General features: G+C 49.7%; 1 protein-coding gene across 5 annotated transcripts in view; it reads right to left on the reverse strand.

Moving 5' to 3' along the window:
* The window catches only part of SH3BP2 (SH3 domain binding protein 2), a 128,275-nt gene that overhangs the window by 36,818 nt on the left and 72,171 nt on the right, over positions 1-19,286 (reverse strand). The window contains exon 1 of one of the 5 annotated variants that reach the window (XM_029064036.2): positions 4,945-5,234. The exons of 3 other annotated variants lie outside the window; for them this stretch is intronic. In XM_029064036.2, the coding sequence (XP_028919869.1) occupies positions 4,945-5,045 (101 nt within the window). In that variant the 5' untranslated portion in view covers positions 5,046-5,234. Of the gene's footprint in view, positions 1-4,944; positions 5,235-19,286 lie in introns of those variants that run through there. One more of the 5 variants, XM_029064037.2, reaches the window with a different exon arrangement.

Below are 19,286 nucleotides of genomic sequence, written 5' to 3' on the forward strand. Positions count from 1 at the left end.
GCAGAGCACTGTTCTAAGCGCTGGGGTAGATACAGGGTAATCGGGTCGTCCCACGTGGGGCTCACAGTCTTAATCCCCATTTGACAGATGAGGTCACTGAGGCCCGGAGAAGTGAAGTGACTCGCCCACAGTCACACAGCTGGCAAGCGGCGGAGCCGGGATTCGAACCCATGACCTCTGACTCCCCAGCCCGGGCTTTTTCCACTGAGCCATGCTGCTTCTCTACTGTCACTGACCAAAGAGGGAATCTTTGGGTCCCCTTCCTACCAGAACCACGGACAAAACCTGCTAATCCAGGATGAAAACGCAGCGGGAGTGATACAATCTCACTGGGAAGATTTAGGAAATAATCCCCAGCCCAACGATTCCGGACTCTTCTGAAGAAAACGCCCGGCTCGGCAGTGGCCACTGCTATGTTGGTTGGTCCCAGCAGTGGGATCAGGAATGGGCTCCGGGAACCTTTTGCCTCTCCTCAAAATGTCCCTTCGACCAATCAATGGTATTGACTGAGCGCTTACTATGTGCAGAGCACCACGCTAAGCTCTTGGGAGGGTACAAGACGAGAGAAGCAGGGTGGGCAAGTGGATAGAGCAGGGGTCTCCAAGTAAGGAGGACCTGGGTTCTAATCCCGGCTCCGCCACTCGTCTGCTGTGTGACCTTGGGCAAGTCACTTTGCTTCTCCGGGCCTCGGTTCCCTCCTCTGTAAAATGGAGATTAAGACCGCGAGCCCCACGTGGGACGGGGACTGTAGTCCAACCTGATTAGCTTGTCTCTACCCCAGTGCTTAGTACAGTGCCTGGCACATAGCGAGGCGGTGGGGGGCGGTGGGTCCATGAAGGGGGGACGGGTGGCCGGGGCCAGGGTGTGTGTGACTTTGGGCAAGTCACTTAACTTCTCGGTGCCTCAGTTACCTCATCTGTAAAATGGGGATTAAGACTGTGAGCCCCACGTGGGACAACCTGATTCCCTTGTGTCTACCCCAGCGCTTAGAACAGTGCTCGGCACATAGTAAGCGCTTAACGAATACCAACATTATTAAATGTCGAAAGATAATAATATTAAAAAGATAGGGTTGGTAGACACAATCCCCGCCCTCCAGGGGCTCGCAATCTAGTGGACTGTTCAGGATGCTTACTCTGCTTCCGGCCTCGAATAACTTCCCTCCTCCAATCCGACATTTACTCTCCTGCTCTTATAGCCTTATTCATTCAACTGTATTTATTGAGCGCTTACTGTGTGCAGAGCGCTGTACTAAGCGCTTGGGAAGTACAATTCTGCAACAAATGGAGACAATCCCTGCCCACAATGGGCTCACAGTCTAGAAGGGGGGGGACGGACATCAAAACAAGTAAACAGGCATCAGTAGCATCATTATAAATAAACAGAAGTATAGATGCATACACATCATTAGTAAAAATAAATAGAATTATAAATATGTACATACATACACAAGTGCTATGGGGCGGGGAGGTGGTGGGTAGAGAAAGGGGAGCGGGGCGGGACGATGGGGAACGGGAGCAGAGGGAAAGGGGGGCTTAGTCCTCACGAACACAGCCGAAGCAGCGTGGCTCGGTGGAAGGAGCCGGGGCTTGGGAGTCAGAGGTCATGGGTTCAAATCCCGGCTCGGCCACTCGTCAGCTGTGTGACTTGGGGCAAGTCACTTCACTTCTCCGGGCCTCAGTTACCCATGTGTAAAATGGGGATGAAGACGGTGAGCCCCACGTGGGACAACTTGATAACCTTGTATCCTCCCCAGCGCTTAGAACAGTGCTCTGCACATAGTAAGTGCTTAACAAATGCCATTATTATTATTATTTATATTAATGTCTGTCTCCCGCTCGCCTAGACTGTAAGCGCGCTGTGGGCAGGGAATGTAACTGTTTATTTTTGTAGTGTATTCTCCCAAGCGCTTCGGGCAGTGCTCCGCACCCGCTAAGCGCTCGGTAAATACGATTGGATGAATGAATGCTCGGCACACGGTAAGCGCTCAATAAATACGATTAAATGAAGGAATGAATGAATAAGCTAGCTCTCTGAGGGCAAGGACTGCTCTTTGCCTGGTTCAGGTTGGAGCCCATTTAGTACTTAAATACCTTCGCTGATGAGTTTAGTGAGTTTTAGCAGGCCAGGAACTCTGGTGGAAGCGATTACTGGCAGAGCCAGGGCCTGACCTGATTAAATTGTATCTACCTCAGAGGCCAGTACAATGCCTGGCACATAGTAAGCGCTCAGACCATAAAATCCCCCTAAAATAAACAAATAAAACACCAGCAGACCTGGACCCGAACATCTTCCGGACCTAGGAACTCTGCTTTACCGGCGGCCTCCCCTCTACCACCCTGGGGCTGAAATTAGGGGGTTTCCAGTAACGGGGTAGAGCCGTTTGGAAAACGAAACTCAATCAACGGGGGACACCCAGATTCCTTTAAATAGTTCTGTTGTTTGGGGAAAAATGGCCCCCACGGAAATCTTGCAACCCCAGCTGGGTATTTAGAGAGGGAAGATATCGCGGTGGTGGAAATCGTCCTAGTTCAACGGTCACGGCAAACCTAACCGCGCTGGGAACAGACATGCCGGCGCCAACGCACACCTGTCCCTTGCACCTATAACTTTCACCTAGAGCGGCTGCAGAGGTTACGCGATGAAACCCAGCAATAAATAATAATAATAACGTTGGTATTTGTTAAACGCTTACTACGTGCAGAGCCCTGTTCTAAGCGCCGGGGTAGGTAGATAGATTCTCCCCCGATTAGACGTAAGCCCGTCAAAGGGCGGGGACCGTCTCTATCTGTTGCCGATTTGTACATTCCAAGCGCTTAGTACAGTGCTCTGCACATAGTAAGCGCTCAATAAATACTATTGAATGCATGAATACAGGGTAATGAGGTTGTCCCACGTGAGGCTCACAGTCTTCATCCCCATTTTACAGATGAGGGAAGTGAGGCACAAAGAAGTGAAGTGACCTGCTCACAGTCACACAGCTGACAAGCGGCAGAGCCGGGATCCGAACCCATGACTTCTGACTCTCAAGCCCGGGCTCTTGCCTCTGAGCCACGAATAAATGTCCTACTGATGTCCATTCTGCCAACAGATACATTCTTCCCGACTTGCTACAGGGTTCCGATCCACGGGCCAAGACAACCACAGCGGGAAAAGCGGTGACAGGAAGACAAAAGAGAAAGGGATGTTCTAATTCCCCCTGCCCGCTAAGAGCTTATGTCCTGTTCAGTGTCCTAACGACCTTCGAGCCACGAACCCCTTCGATGGGAAAACGTCACCCTCCGACACATTCACAAATAGCACCCCCCGCCAACCCTCCACGAGACCCACAACGTTTTCACTGGAAAAGCTGATTCCTAACTTTCGTACCTCCGTATCTGCCAGAGCAGTATTTTAAAACCTTTTTGTTTTGGGCTACAAGTCACACTGCCTACATCTCCTTCTAGTTCTGAACATTTCAGAGGGCTAGGAGATGCCGGGAGGCCGGAGTCAGATAAGATCACTATCTAGCCAGGCCGGATGGCCATTTTATGTTTATAAAACCGTACAACGGGCGATTGGAGAAAATACACCTGCCGCACATCAGAGGGACCCAAGAATCGCTCGGAAACGTTTCCCCGGTATTCCAAAGACGGATGGGGTGTTGTGTTTTACGAGGAAGCCTAGAAACCTACACCTAACTTACATCTTACATCTTAGAGAAGCAGCGTGGCTCAGTGGAAAGAGGCCGGGCTTGGGAGTCAGAGGTCGTGAGTTCGAATTCCGGCTCTGCCACTTGTCAGCTGTGTGACTTTGGGCAAGTCATTTCACTTCTCTGTGCCTCAGTTACTTTGTCTGTACAGTGGGGATGAAGACTGTGAGCCCCACGTGGGACAACCTGATTACCCTGTATCTACCCAAGGGCTTAGAACAGTGCTCTGCACAGAGTAAGCGCTTAACAAATACCAACATTATTATTATTATTATCTTACAGTAAGGGAAACAGAGTAGCTTCGTGGAAACAGCCCGGGCTTGGGAGTCGGAGGTCGTGGGTTCTAATCCCAGCCCCACCACTTGTCAGCTGTGTGACTCTGGGCAACTTCACTAGGCCTCCGTTCCCTCATCTGTAAAATGGGGATGAAGACTGTGAGCCCCACGTGGGACAACCCGATTACCTTGTATCTACCCCGGTGCTTGGCACAGTGCTTGGCACACAGTAAGCGCTTAACAAATACCATCATCATTATCTAACTGAGGCACCTTAGGAACTTCAGGCTAAAAATCATCATCACAATCAACGTCGTCACAGAGTCGACTTTTTCAGAACGTAAAAAAATCCCGATGGAAGAAAAAAAAGTGTCGCCGACTAATGCCTCGTTTTATTTGGATTTACTCCCTTTGTTCATCCATCCCTCAGCCCCACAGCACTTAGGTACATATCCATCATTTTTTAATTTTATATTAATGTCTATCTCCCTCTCTAGACTGGAAGCTTCTTGGGGGCAGGCAACATGTCTACCACCTCTGCTATACCGTACTCTCCCAAGTGCTTAACACAGTGCTCTGCACACAGTAAGTGCTCAATAAATACGATTAACAGGCAAGACTTCTAAAGAGTTCAGACGCTTAGAAAAATAATTTCTCTTCTGAAAAGGACATCTTGGCACAGAGAATAAAGAACTATATAAGCAGAGAGGTGCTCGAGAGCATGAAGCCGAAAGAAAATAGCCAGCGTTCACCGACGCACTAAGCTCTTATATCCCAATTTGTTTAGTTTAACACAGCGATTTAAACCCCGTTTAGACTGTAAGCTCGTTGGGGGCAGCTCCGCTGCACCGTGCTCTCCCAAGCGCTGAGTACAGTGCTCCGCACCCAGTGAGCGCTCCAAAAACAAGACCGCTGGACGGATGGTCCAGAAAGACGAGTCAACCCCGGCTCGGAACAACCACCTCCAGAATCACTAACCTCAGAGCGCTTGACCAACACATAGCTTTCTCGCAGAGCGTGGCACCCAAAGTAAGTTTCCTTTGTATCGCTGACACCACTGAAGGCTCAGAAAGCACCATGAGGTCCACCTGCCGGCATCCCTCCCTCCTCTCCGGACCGGTCGGGAGGGCGCCGGGGACCAACACGCTTCACTGCCGCTCTGCCGGGACTCCGGTCGGTAAATTCTGAGCGAGTGAGAGCGACAGTCAGGTCTTATTTCCTTTTGGTTTTCTATTCGTACTTCCTGTTACCCGAGGGGCCGTTGGTTTCGCTTCAGTCACCCGTTTCTCGACTTTCCTCTCGGTGGCGGTAATTGGAAAGTTTGAAGAGACCGGGGAGCAGTCGTCGGGCCACTTTCGTTTGAATTCAAAGACTTCTGGATGGCCTTTTCATGAACTTAGACTGGACGCTGCCTGTGGGCGGGGAACCTGTCTACCAACCAACTCCGTCGCATGGTTCTCTCCCAGGCGCTCAGTACAATGTTCCGTGCACAGTGAGCGCTCAGAAACCACTGATAAATACAAGGCTTCAATAGCAGTGACCGCACCTCTCGCATCTCCTAGAAACAAAAACCCACCCCCTCCGAGAAGCCTTCCCTGATTGATTCGCCAGACGCTTGCTGGATCAACTTAGCCACCCGAAGCACTTAGGTATTTTATTATAATAACGTTGGTATTTGTTAAGCGCTTACTATGTGCAGAGCACTGTTCCAAACGCTGGGGTAGATACAGGGTCATCGGGTGGTCCCACGGGAGGCTCACAGTTAATCCCCATTTTACAGATGAGGGAACTGAGGCACGGATAAGTTAAGTGACTCGCCCACAGTCACACAGTTGACAAGGGGCAGAGCCGGGCCTCAGCACTTGTGTAAAGATATATATACGTATATATAAACATATATATATATATATATATATATTGAACTGCATATTCAATCATTTATTCAGCTTTTTTACCCTGATAATTGTTCAACTTCCCGCTCCCATTCTTTGTAAATAATTTTGGCCCGTTGCCCTCCGTGGGCAGGGAATGTTGTCTTGTTTTTGTACCAGAATAATAATAAAAATGGTATTTGTTAAGCGCTTACTATCCCGGCTCTGCCACTTGTCAGCTGTGTGACTGTGGGCAAGTCTCTTCACTTCTCTGTGCCTCGGTTCCCTCATCTGTAAAATGGGGATTAACCGTGAGTCTCACGTGGGACGGCCTGATTACCCTGTATCTACCCCAGCGCTTAGAACAGTGCTCTGTACATAGTAAGCGCTTAACAAATACCAGCATTATTATGTGCCGGGCACTTGCTCGGTATGACGCTCTGCACTCAGTAAATCCAATCGATTGATGGATTGAATGACTGATGATCCACCCATTCAAGCTATTTATTGGGCACTTTACTGTGGGCAGGGCTCTGTACTAAGCGCTTGCGAGAATACGGCGCAACAGAGTTGGCAGACCCGATCCCCGCCCCCGAGGAGCCGACAGTCTAGAGGGGGAGGCAGGCTGCTGTGTGACCTTGGGCAAGTCACTTCCCTTCCCTGGGCCTCAGTCACCTCATCAGTAAAATGGGGATTAAGAGTGTGAGCCCCATGTGGGACAGGGACTGTAATAATAATCATTATGATAATGATAATTCTGGTATTTGTTAGGCGCTTACTATGTGCCAAGCACTGTTCTAAGCACTAGGGTAGATACAAGGTAATCAGGTTGCCCCATGCACTTAGTCCTCTGCACTTAGTAAGCGCTCAATAAATACTATTGAATGAATGAATAGTCCCCATTTTCCAGGTGAGGGAACTGAGGCCCAGAGAAGTGAAGTCACTTGCCCCAAGTCACACAGCTGACAAGTGGCGGAGCGGGAATTCGAACCCACGATCTCGGACTCCCTCCACTGAGCCACGTTGCTTCTCTATCTGTAGACTGTACCTACCCCTGCGCTTAGAGCCCTGCCTGGTGAAGAGTAAGCGCTTAACAAGTAGTCTGATCATTACAAGAGAGAAGAGAAAGGGAGAGAAACCTAGTTTGGGAAAGCGAGCCGGGAGCACTGAACTGGGAAGTGAGAGTGAAGGGGGGAATAAACAGCTGCAGCGGAGCCCGGGTCCTCACGGGGGAAGGTGGGGGGAGGGCCAGGGGTGGGATGGACGCCCCTTCCCACCCCCCGGTCGGGTCCGTCTACTGTTTGACTCCCGTCAGGGTCCTGCCAACACAGGTTAACCCGGCAGGCCTCTTTCAGACTCAGTCAATTCATCAATGGCAATTATTGAGCGTGCACTCTTCTAATAATAACGCTGGTATTTGTTAAGCGCTTACTATGTGCAGAGCACTGTTCTAAGCGCTGGGGTAGATAGAGGGTCATCAGGTTGTCCCACATGAGGTCACGGTTAATCCCCATTTTACAGACGAGGTAAGTGAGGACCAGAGAAGTGAAGTGACTTGCCCGCAGTCACACAGCTGACAGGTGGCAGAGCCGGAATTAGAACCCATGACCTCGGACTCCAAAGCCCAGGCTCTTTCCACTGAGCCGTGCTGCTTCTGGACCGGGAGCCCTTTGTTGGGCTGGGATTGTCTCTATCTGTTGCTGAATTGTACTTTCCGAGCACTCAGCACAGCGCACTGTACACAGTAAGAGCTCAATAACTCCGACTGAATGAATAAATGTGCAGAGCACTGTGCTAAGCACCTGGGAGAGTACAACAGACCCCCTTCTGCGTCGCCCTGACTTGCTGCCTTTATTCATCTCCCCCTCCCGGTCCTACAATGCTTATGTCCCTATCTGTCATTTATTTATTCCCATTTAATGTCTGTCTCCCCCTCTAGACTATAAGCTCGTTATCTACATACCTGGCATTTGTTTATCTATTTAGCAAGCAGCATGGCTCAGTGGAAAGAGCCCGGGCTTGGGAGTCAGAGGTCATGGGTTCGAATCCCGGCTCTGCCGCTTGTCAGCTGTGTGACTGTGGGCAAGTCACTTCACTCCTCTGGGCCTCAGTGACCTCATCTGTAAAATGTGACTGTGAGCCCCATGTGGGACAACCTGATCACCTTGTATCCCCTCAGCGCTTAGAACAGTGCTTTGCACATAGTAAGCGCTTAACAAATACCATCATTATTATTATTATTTTTTATTTCTCTTAATGTCTGTCTCCCCCTCATTCATTCACTCGACTTTATTGAGCGTTTACCGTGTGCCGAACACTGTACTAAGCACTTGCCAAGTACAATTCGGCAATAAAGAGAGACGATCCCTGCCCACATCGGGCTTACGGTCTAGAGCGGGGGGAGACAGACATCGAAACGAGTAAACAGGCATCAACATAAATAAATAGAATGATAGATATATGCGCATCAAAACAAGTGAAAAGGCATCATTGTGTATATACCTGTCATTTATTTATTTATATTAACATCTGTCTCCCCCTCTAGACTGTAAGCTTGTTATGTACGTACGGGTCATTTATTCATATTAATGCCTGCCTCCCCCTCTAGACTGTAAGCTTGTTAGGTATGTACCTGTCATTTATTTATTCATTCATTCATTCAATAGTATTTATTGAGCGCTTCCTATGTGCAGAGCACTGTATTAAGCGCTACGAATGGACAAATCAGTCACAGATAGAGACAGTCCCTGCCCTTTGATGGGCTTACAGTCTACTCGGGGGAGAAATAATATAATTATTTATATTAATGCCTGCCTCCCCCTCTAGACTGTAAGCTTGTTATGTACTTACGTGTCATTTATTTATATTAATGCCTGTCTCCCCCTCTAGACTGTAAGCTTGTTAGGTATGTACCTGTCATTTATTTATTTATTCATTCATTCATTCATTCAATAGTATTTATTGAGCGCTTCCTATGTGCAGAGCACTGTATTAAGCGCTTGGAATGGACAAATCGGTAACAGATAGAGACGGTCCCTGCCCTTTGACGGGTTTACGGTCTAATCGGGGGAGAAATAATATAATTATTTATATTAATGGCAGCCTCCTCCTCTAGACTGTAAGCTTGTTATGTACTTACGTGTCATTTATTTATTTATATTAATGCCTGTCTCCCCCTCTAGACTGTAAGCTTGTTAGGTATGTACCTGTCATTTATTTATTCATTCATTCAATCAATCATTCATTCATTCAATAGTATTTATTGAGCGCTTACTATGTGCAGACCACTGTACTAAGCGCTTGGAATGGACAAATCGGTAAAACATAGAGACAGTCCCTGCCCTTTGACGGGCTTACAGTCTAATCGGGGGAGAAATAATATAATTATTTATATTAATGCCTGCCTCCCCCTCTAGACTGTAAGCTTGCTATGTACGTCCCTGTCATTTATTTATTTATATTAATGTCGGCCTCCCCCTCTAGATGAGAAGCAGCGTGGCTCAGTGGAAAGAGCACGGGCTTGGGAGTCAGAGGTCATGAGTTCGAATCCCGACTCTGCCATCTGTCAGCTGTGTGACTGTGGGCAAGTCACTTCACTTCTCTGTGCCTCAGTTCATTCATCTGTAAAATGGGGATGAAGACTGGGAGCCTCACGTGGGACCACCTGATGACCCTGTATCTCCCCCAGCGCTTAGAACAGTGCTCTGCCCATAGTAAGCGCTTAACAAATACCAACATTATTATTATAATAAGCTCGTTATGGGCGGAAAATGTGTCTGCCTATTGTTTTATTGCACTTTTCTGAGTGCTGAGTAAAGTGCTCTGCGCAAAGCAGGTGCTCCATAAATTCGACTGACTGACTGCCCACAGGATGCTCAAAGTCTAGAGGGAATTGAGCTACACTCACTTCGCAGAGGTGAATTCAGTTCTCCAGCAGCGTGGCTCAGCGGAAAGAGCCCCGGCTTGGGAGTCAGAGGTCATGGGTTCGAATCCCGACTCTGCCACTTGTCAGCTGGGTGACCGTGGGCAAGTCACTTCACTTCTCTGGTCCTCAGTTCCCTCATCTGGAAAATGGGGATGAAGACTGTGAGCCTCACGTGGGACAACCTTACTCTGTATCTCCCCCGGCGCTTAGAACAGTGCTCTGCACATAGTAAGCGCTTAAGAAATACCAACATCATCATGCCTCAAGACTGAGAGGGTGGGGAGGGTATGTGTGTGTTGAGGGGGTGGGGGAGTCACAGCCATCCACCCCAAAGGGGGTTTTAGGAGCAGCTTGGGCTCTGGAGGGTGGGGAGAGTGCAGTTCGGAAGACCCCAGATCTCAGAGTGCATCGATAATAAATAATGGTATTTGTGAAGCGCTCGCTGTGTAATAATAATAATAATAATAATAATGTTGGTATTTGTTAAGCGCTTACTATATGCACAGTTCTAAGTGCTGGGGGAGATACAGGGTAATGAGGTCGTCCCACGTGAGGCTCCCAGTCTTCATCCCCATTTTTCAGATGAGGGAACTGAGACCCAGAGAGGTAAAGTGATTTGCCCACAGTCCCCCAGCTGCCAAGTGGCAGAGCCGGGATTCGAACCCATGACCTCTGACTCCCAAGCCCGGGCTCTTTCCACTGAGCCACGCCGCTTCCCCGATGGGATCCCCGCAACCAACCCGGCTATATCTCGTCATCTCCCGAGTGCCCAGCACAGCGCTCTGCGCACGGTAAGCACTCAATACCTACCACTGATCGACTGACTGATCGCCCACACCCTGGGCGGTCAATAACAACGGCACCAATGCCATGAATCAATCCTGAGCGTCCTACGTACTAGACGCCGCATCGAACGCCAGGGTGGAGACAAGGGATCGAGATGGGACACGATCCCCGTCCCTCAAAGGGCTCCCAGGCCGAGCAAAAGGGAGAGACGGGATCTTTCCCTTTCCAAAGACAGGGACGGGACCCCGGTATCCCGATTCCCAGTCCCGTCGCTCTTGCTCCTAGCAATAATTACGGCATTTATTAAGCCGCCTCCAACGATGCTTTTATCCTGTCCTTCGACAAAACTTTTTTGTCGGGAAAAGGGTTTTGTTGCTCCCTTAAAATAAGAAGAGGAAATCTCATTCTAAGGGGAAGCAGCATGACCTAGTGGAAGGAGCCCGGGCTTGGGAGTCCGAGGTCATGGGTTCGACTCCCGGCTCTGCCGCTTGTCAGCCGGGTGACTGTGGGCAAGTCACTTCACTTCTCTGTCCCTCAGTTCCCTCATCTGTAAAATGGGGATGAAGACTGTGAGCCTCACGTGGGACAACCTGATCACCCTGCATCTCCCCCGGCGCTTAGAACGGTGCTCTGCACACAGTAAGTGCTTAACCAACACCAACATTATTATTATTATTATTATTAGGGCATCGCCGGACCTGAGTTCTAATCCCAGCTCTGCCCCTTGTCTGCTGAGTGACCTCGGGGAAGTCATTTCTCTGCGCCTCAGTTCCCTAGCCTGCACAATGGAGATTCACTATCTGCTCTCCCTCCTTCTTAGACTGTGATCTCAGCGCGTAGTGCAGGGCTTGGCACATAGTAAGCGTTTAATAAATACCATTATTATTAATATTACTGTTATTGTTCAGGCTGATTTCATACTAAAGGGGCTTTTTCACAAGAAAAGCTCGCTAGCCAGCTCCTCTAAACTGCAGGATGGCCTCTGAGGAAACTATCGGCCAGGTGAATTCAGCCAGTCGGTCCGTCCTACTTATTGAGCGTTTACCGTATGCAGAACACTGTACTAAGCACTTGGGAGAGTCCAATAGGACAATAAACAGACACATTCCCTGCCTGCAACGATCTTATCGTCTAGCTGGGGAGGTAGACATTAAGATAAATAAATACAATTGCAGATATGTATATAAGAGAAGCAGCGTGGCTTAGTGGAAAGAGCCAGGGCTTGGGAGCCAGAGGTTGTGGGTTCTAATCCCGCCTCCGCCACTTGTCGGCTGTGTGACCTTGGGCAAGTCACTTCACTTCTCTGGGCCTCCGTTACCTCATCTGTAAAAATGGGGATTAAAAAATGTGAGCCCCACGTGGGACAATCTTATTACCCTGTATCTACCCCAGCGCTTAGAACAGTGCTCGGCACATAGTAAGCGCTTAACAAATACCATAATAATAATAATTATTATAAATGCTGAGGGGATGGGAGCGGAGGAAGAATAAAGGGAAAAGACTCAGCTCCTACACCACCATCACCCTACGGCTATTATTACCTGAGAAGCGGCCCGGCCTAACGGACTGAGCCCGGGCCCGGGAGTCAAAGGTTCGGGGTTCTAATCCCGGCTCCACCCTCGTCTGCTTTGTGACCTTGGGCAAGTCACTTCACCTCTCTGGGCCTCAGTTCCCTCATCTGTAAAATGGGGACGGAGACTGTGAGCCTCACATGGGACAGGGACCGCGTCCGACCCGATTTGCTTGGATCCACGCCAGTGCTTAGTACGGTGCCCGGCACATAGTAAGCGCTTAACCAATGTCATCATCATCATTATTATTACTGCTGCTCTCAAACCGTGGCGGGGGGGAGAGCCTATCCAATGTTTTAACTTGTAATAATTAATGATAATTATGGTCTTTGTTGAACACCTACTATGTGTGAAGCACTGCTCGAAGCACTGGGGTAGCCGCAGGTTTGTCTGTTTGGACACGGACCCTGTCCCAGATAAAACCGTGGAAAGACCCTGGGCTTGGGAGTCTGGGGTTGTGGGTTCTAATCTCACTTCCGCCACTTGTCAGCTGTGCGACTTTGGGCAAGTCACTTCACTTCCCTGGGTCTCAGTTCCCTCCTCTGGAAAATGGGGATGAAGTCTGTGAGCCCTACATGGGACACCCTGATGACCTCGTATCACATTGAGAAGCAGCGTGGCTCAGTGGACAGAGCCCGGGCTTGGGAGCCAGACGACATGGGTTCGAATCCCGGCTCTGCCACCTGTCAGCTGTGTGACTGTGGGCGAGCCACTTCACTTCTCTGAGCCTCAGTTCCCTCATCTGGAAAATGGGGATGAAGACCGTGAGCCTCACGAGGGAGCAACCTGATTACCCTGTATCTACCCCAGCGCTTAGAACAGTGCTCTGCACATAGTAAGCACTTAACGAATACCAACATTATTAGTATTATTATTACCCCAGTGCTTAGAACAGTGCTGGGCATATAGTGAGCGCTTAACAAACGTCACTATTATTATTATAAAACCCCCGGTCTAGGTAGGAGGGAGGAGGACGAAATCCCCACGTTTACCGAAGAGGAAACTGAAGCACAGAGAAATTAAGGGACTAGCCCAAGGTCACCCAGCAGCCAAGTGGCAGAGCCTGGATTAGAACCCAGGCCCGGGCTCTTTCCACTAGGCCACGCTGCCTCCCCGGATTTCCACCGAGACTCCGCCGCCGAGCGGCGGGACCAATCTTGAAGTTCGTGGCGTGCCACGAAGGCGACCCGGCGCTTCCGCCAGGGAAATTCTCAACTCCCCGCCGGGATCGGGGGTGGTACTTTCCGCCGGACGGTGTATATTCCCACCGCCGACCAGATGCAGATAGCGACAGTACCCAGTTCCTGTTGCCTTGGTTTCATCTCTCCTCAGCCCGGGTGGAAATCTGCTCTTCATTAGCCGGGCTCGGAGTCGAGGAGATGGGAACGGAGGAAGGAGAGCGCTTCCAGCTCACGTAATAATAATAATGTTGGTATCTGTTAAGCACTTACTATGTGCAGAGCACTGTTCTAAGCGCTGGGGTGGACACGAGGGAATCAGGTTGTTCCACGTGGGGCTCACGGTCTTCATCCCCATTTTACAGATGAGGTAACTGAGGCACAGAGAAGTTAAGTGACTTGCCCACAGTCACACAGGCAACAAGTGGCGGAGCCGGCATTCAAACCCATGACCTCTGACTCCCAAGCCCGGCTCTTTCCACTGAGCCATGCCGCTTTTCAATCTAATAATCATAATAATATTGGTATTTGCTAAGTGCTTGCTATGTACAGAGCACTGTTCTAAGCGCCGGGGTAGATACAGGGTCATCAGGGTGTCCCACGTGGGGCTCACAGTCTTCATCCCCATTTTCCGGATGAGGGAACCGAGGCACAGAGAAGTGAAGTGACTTGCCCACCGTCACACAGCTGCCAAGTGGCAGAGCCGACTTTCGAACCCGTGACCTCGGACTCCCAAGCCCGGGCTCTTTCCACTGAGCCGCGCTGCTTCCCGTATGTTAAGTAAATCAGGTTAAGGGCTTACTCCCTGCCAAGCAGGGGTAGAGACAAGGGCGATCACGTTGTCGCACGTGGGTTTCGCCATCTTTTAATCCCCATTTTCCAGATGAGGGAACTGAGGCACAGAGAAGTCAAGTGGCTTGCCCAAGGTCACAAAGCAGGCGAGGGGTGGAGCCGGGATTAGAACCCAAGTCCTCCGACTCCCAAGCCAGGGCTCTTTCCACGAAGCCACGCTGCTTCTCTTGCTTCTCGCACGGAGGAGGAGACGCGATCCATCGCCCGGCTGCGAGGCTCTGAGGAGGAGGCTTCAGCGTTCATTCATTCATTTATCGAGCCCTCATTCATTCATTCAATCGTATTTATTGAGCGCTTTCTGTGTGCAGAGCACTGGAGTAAGCGCTTGGAATGGACAATTTGGCAACAGAGAGAGACCATCCCTGCCCAGTGACGGGCTCACAGTCTAAACGGGGGTGCAGAGCACTGTAATCAGCGCTTTGGAGAGCACAAAGCAGCGCGGCTCAGTGCAAAGAGCCCAGGCTTGGGAGTCAGAGGTCATGAGTTCGAATCCCGCTTCAGCCGCTTGTCGGCTGTGTGACTTTGGGCAAGTCGCTTCACTTCTCTGGGCCTCAGTGACCTCGTCTGGAAAATGGGGATGAAGACCGTGAGCCCCACGTGGAACAGCCTGATCACCTTGTATCCTCCCTGGCGCTCAGAACAGTGCTTTGCACATAGTAAGCGCTTAACAAACGCCATCATCATTATTATTATTATTACAATACAACAACAATTCCCTCAGCAGTGAGGGAATCAGCCCCAACCAGGGTTGGGCAATGGGGAAGACACGGCAGAGCCCGGACCTGGGAGTCAGAAGGTCATGGGTTCTAATCGCGGCTTGGCCACTTGTCTGCTGCGTGACCTTGGGCAAGCCACTAAACTTCTCTGGGCCTCAGTTACCTCATCTGTAAAATGGGGGTTAAGACTGTGAGCCCCTCGTGGGACAGGGACTGTGACCAACTCCATTTGCTTGTATCCACCCCAGAACTTAGTACAGGGTCCGGCACACGGTAAGCACTCAATACCATAATAATTATTATTATTATTACTATTATTAGTATTTGGGGGGGGGCGGCTCCAGGAAGTGGGCAAGAGAGCCGGCTGCCTCAGGGGGCTCCGCCTGAGGTGATGGCGGACGGCTGCGGCCTTGGACCCTCTCATCCTTGTCGGACTTTCGAAAGCGCGGCAACTCTGAGATCAGCTAAGTGTAAGATTGAAACTGCCGGCAGATTGAAACTACGGTGGTTTTCACTATTGTTTGGAAGGAGCTATAATTAGCAGCGTGGTTTAGTGGGTGGAGCCCGGGCCTGGGAGTCAGAGGTCGTGGGTTCTAATCCCGCCTCTTCCCCTCGTCAGCTCTATGACCTTGGGCAAGTCACTTCGCTTCTGTGGGTCTCAGCGACCACATCTGTAAAATGGGCAGGGAGACTATGAGCCCCACGTGGGACAACCTGATAACCTGGTATCTCCCCCAGAGCTTAGAACAGTGCTTGGCATGCTGTAAGAGCTTAACAAATACCAACACTATCATTATTATTGTTAATATTATTATTATTAAGAATCTGGGTTCTAATCCTAGCCCCGCCACAAGTCTGCTGTGTGACCCTGGGCAAGTCGCTTCCCGTCTCTGGGCCTCAGTGACCTCATCTGGAAAATGGGGATGAAGAGTGTGAGCTCCATGTGGGACAGGGACTGTGTCCAACCTGATTCATTCATTCAATAGTATTTATTGAGCGCTTACTATGTGCAGAGCACTGTACTAAGCGCTTGGAATGGACAAATCGGTAAGAGATAGAGACGGTCCCTACCCTTTGAGAGCTTACGGTCTAATCGGGGGAGACGGACAGACGAGAACGATAGCAATAAATAGAATCGAGGGGATGAACAACTCGTTAAAACAATAGCAAATAAATAGAATCAAGGCGATGTACATCTCATTAACAAAATAAATAGGGTAATGAAGATATGTACAGTCGAGCAGACGAGTACGGTGCCGAGGGGAGGGGAAGGGAGAGGGGGAGGAGCGGAGGGAAAGGGGGGGAAAGAGGGTTTAGCTGCGGGGAGATGAAGGGGGAGTGGTAGAGGGAGCAGAGGGAAAAGGGGAGCTCAGTGTGGGAAGGCTTCTCGGAGGAGGTGAGCTCTAAGTAGGGTTTTGAAGAGGGGAAGAGAGTGAGTTTGGCGGAGGTGAGGAGGGAGGGCGTTCCGGGACCGCGGGAGGACGCGGCCCGGGGGTCGACGGCGGGACGGGCGAGGACGGGGGACGGCGGGGAAGGTGGGCGGCGGAGGAGCGGAGCGTGAGGGGTGGGCAGGAGAAAGAGAGAAGGGAGGAGAGGTAGGAGGGGGCGAGGGGATGGAGAGGCTTGATCCAGTGTTTAGAACAGTGCCTGGCACATAGTAACCACTTAACAAAAACCATTAATATTTTTATCCTTATTATTAATTTCATTAGTAATACACAGCTCCGTATTAAGCGCTTGGGAGAAAACGGGGCAACCGAGTTGGGCCTCAGTTATCTCATCTGGAAAATGGGGATTGAGACTGTGAGCTCAACGTGGGGCGGGGACCGGGTCCAACCCGATTTGCTTGTATCCACCCCAGCGCTTAGTAGAGTGACTGGCACATAGTTAAGCACTTAACAAATGCCATTATTCTTATTATTCTTCTTCTTATTACTTTATACAAAAGAGAGAGCAAGCGCAAGAGAGTGTCCTGCTGGGAACTGTGAGATTCAACACCTCCGGGCAAACACGTTCAGACTGCCAGGGGGCGGTCTCAATCGATCTTATTTATAATAATGTTGGTATTAAGCGCCTACTATGTGCAGAGCACTGTTCTAAGCGCTGGGGGAGATACAGGGTCATCAGGTGGTCCCACGTGGGGCTCACAGTCTCAATCCCCATTTTACAGATGAGATAACTGAGGCCCAGAGAAGTGAAGTGATTTGCCCACAGTCACACAGCTGTCAAGTGTCAGAGTCGGCATTCGAACCCATGACCACTGACTCCCAAGCCCGGGCCCTTTCCACTGAGTCATTATTTATAATAATAACAATAATAATAATAATTGAGGTATTTATTAAGTACTTACTATGTGCCAGACACCATTCTAAGCACTGGGGTGGCTACAAGCAAATTGGGTTGGCCACTGTCCCTGTCCCACATAGGGCTCACGGCCTTAATCCCCATTTTACAGATGAGGAAACAGGGCACAGAAAAGGAATAATAATAAGATTATGGTATTTGTTCAGCGCTTACTCTACACCAGGCACTAAGCGCTGGGGTGGATACAAGCTAATCAGGTTGGACACAGTTCCTGAGCCACGAGGGGCTCACAGTCTTAATCCCCATTTCCCAGATGAGGTAACTGAGGCCCAGAGAAGTGAAGTGACTTGTCCAAAGTCTCCCGGTAGAGAAGTGGCGGTGCTGGGACTGGAATCCAGCTCTTTTTGACTCCCAGGCCTAAGCAACGCTGTTTATCGAACTCATCGAGTACTTTATCGAGCACTTACTGTATACTAAGTGCACTATATTAAGCGTTGGGAGAGTACAATGCAAGGATAGGATAATAATAATAATTATTGTGGTATTTGTTAAGCTCTTACTGTTCTAAGCGCTGGGATAGATACAGGGTAATCACATTGTTCCACGTGGGGCTCACATTTTTTAATCCCCATTTTACAGATGAGGGAACCGAGGCCCAGAGAAGTGAAGTGACTTGCCCAAAGTCACACAGCTAGTGTTTAATAATAATAATAATAATAATGTTGGTATTTGTTAAGCGCTTACTATGTGCCGAGCACTGTTCTAAGCGCTGGGATAGACATAGGGGAATCGGCTTGTCCCACGTGGGGCTCACAGTCTTAATCCCCATTTTACAGATGAGGGAACTGAGGCACAGAGAAGTTAAGTGACTTGCCCACAGTCACACAGCTGACAAGTGGCAGAGCTGGGATTCGAACTCATGAGCCCTGACTCCAAAGCCCATGCTCTTTCCACTGAGCCACGCTGCTTCTCTAAGCAGCTTACTATGTGCAGCAGCAGTTTACTATGTGTCAAGCACCGCTCTAAACACTGGGGTGGATACAAGGTAATCAGGTTGGCCACAGTTCCTGTCCCACATGGGGCTCACAGTCTTCATCCCCATTTTATAGATGAGGTCACTGAGGCACAGAGAAGTGAAGTGACTTGACCAAGGTCACCTGGCAGATATGTGGCAGAGTCAGGATGAGCACCCAGGTCCTCTGACTCTCAGGCCCATGCTCTTTCCACTAGGACACGAGGACAACCTGATTCCCTTGTATCTGCCCCAGCGCTCAGAACAGTGCCTGGCACTTAGTAAGCGCATCATTATCATTATTAATGGGCTCCGTCTGACCTGATTTCTCATATCTACCACAGCACTTAGCACAGGGACTGACACACAGTGCTTCACAAATACCACAAAAAAGTCTACAGCTTAACAATTCTTTACCATTCCTTAGTTGATAGATTGCGGTTACACAACTCCCCACACTTAAACAGTGAACAGAGAAGCAGTGTGGCTCAGTGGAAAGAGCCCGGTCTTGGGAGTCAGAGTCATGGGTTCGAAACCCGGCTCTGCCAGTTGTCAGCTGTGTGACTGTGGGCGAGTCACTTCACTTCTCTGGGCCTCAGTTACCTCATCTGTAAAATGGGGATTAACTGTGAGCCTCACAGGGGACAACCTGATGACCCTGTATCTACCCCAGCGCTTAGAACAGTGCTCTGCACATAGTAAGCGCTTAACAAATACCAACATGATTATTATTAAACAGAGACCCCAAGGGAGCCGAGAAAGAATGTCATGAACAACTTTTCCTTGTGCCTTAATTTTGAAACCGATTTAATTCTAGATGCTCTGCTCTTCATTCATTCATTCATTCATTCATTCATTCATTCATTCATTCAATAGTATTTATTGAGCGCTTACTATGTGCAGAGCACTGTACTAAGCGCTTGGAATGGACAAATCGGTAACAGATAGAGACAGTCCCTGCCTTTTGATGGGCTTACAGTCTAATCCCAATCACTCAGTTGTATTTACTGAGCACTTACTGTGTGCGAAGCCCTGAACTAAGAGAGTTGGTGGGCCCGTTCCCTGCCCACAGCGAGCTTACAGACTAAAAGGGGAGAGGGATGAA

This window comes from Ornithorhynchus anatinus, chromosome 4 (assembly GCF_004115215.2).
Source record: "Ornithorhynchus anatinus isolate Pmale09 chromosome 4, mOrnAna1.pri.v4, whole genome shotgun sequence".
NCBI lineage: Eukaryota > Metazoa > Chordata > Mammalia > Monotremata > Ornithorhynchidae > Ornithorhynchus > Ornithorhynchus anatinus.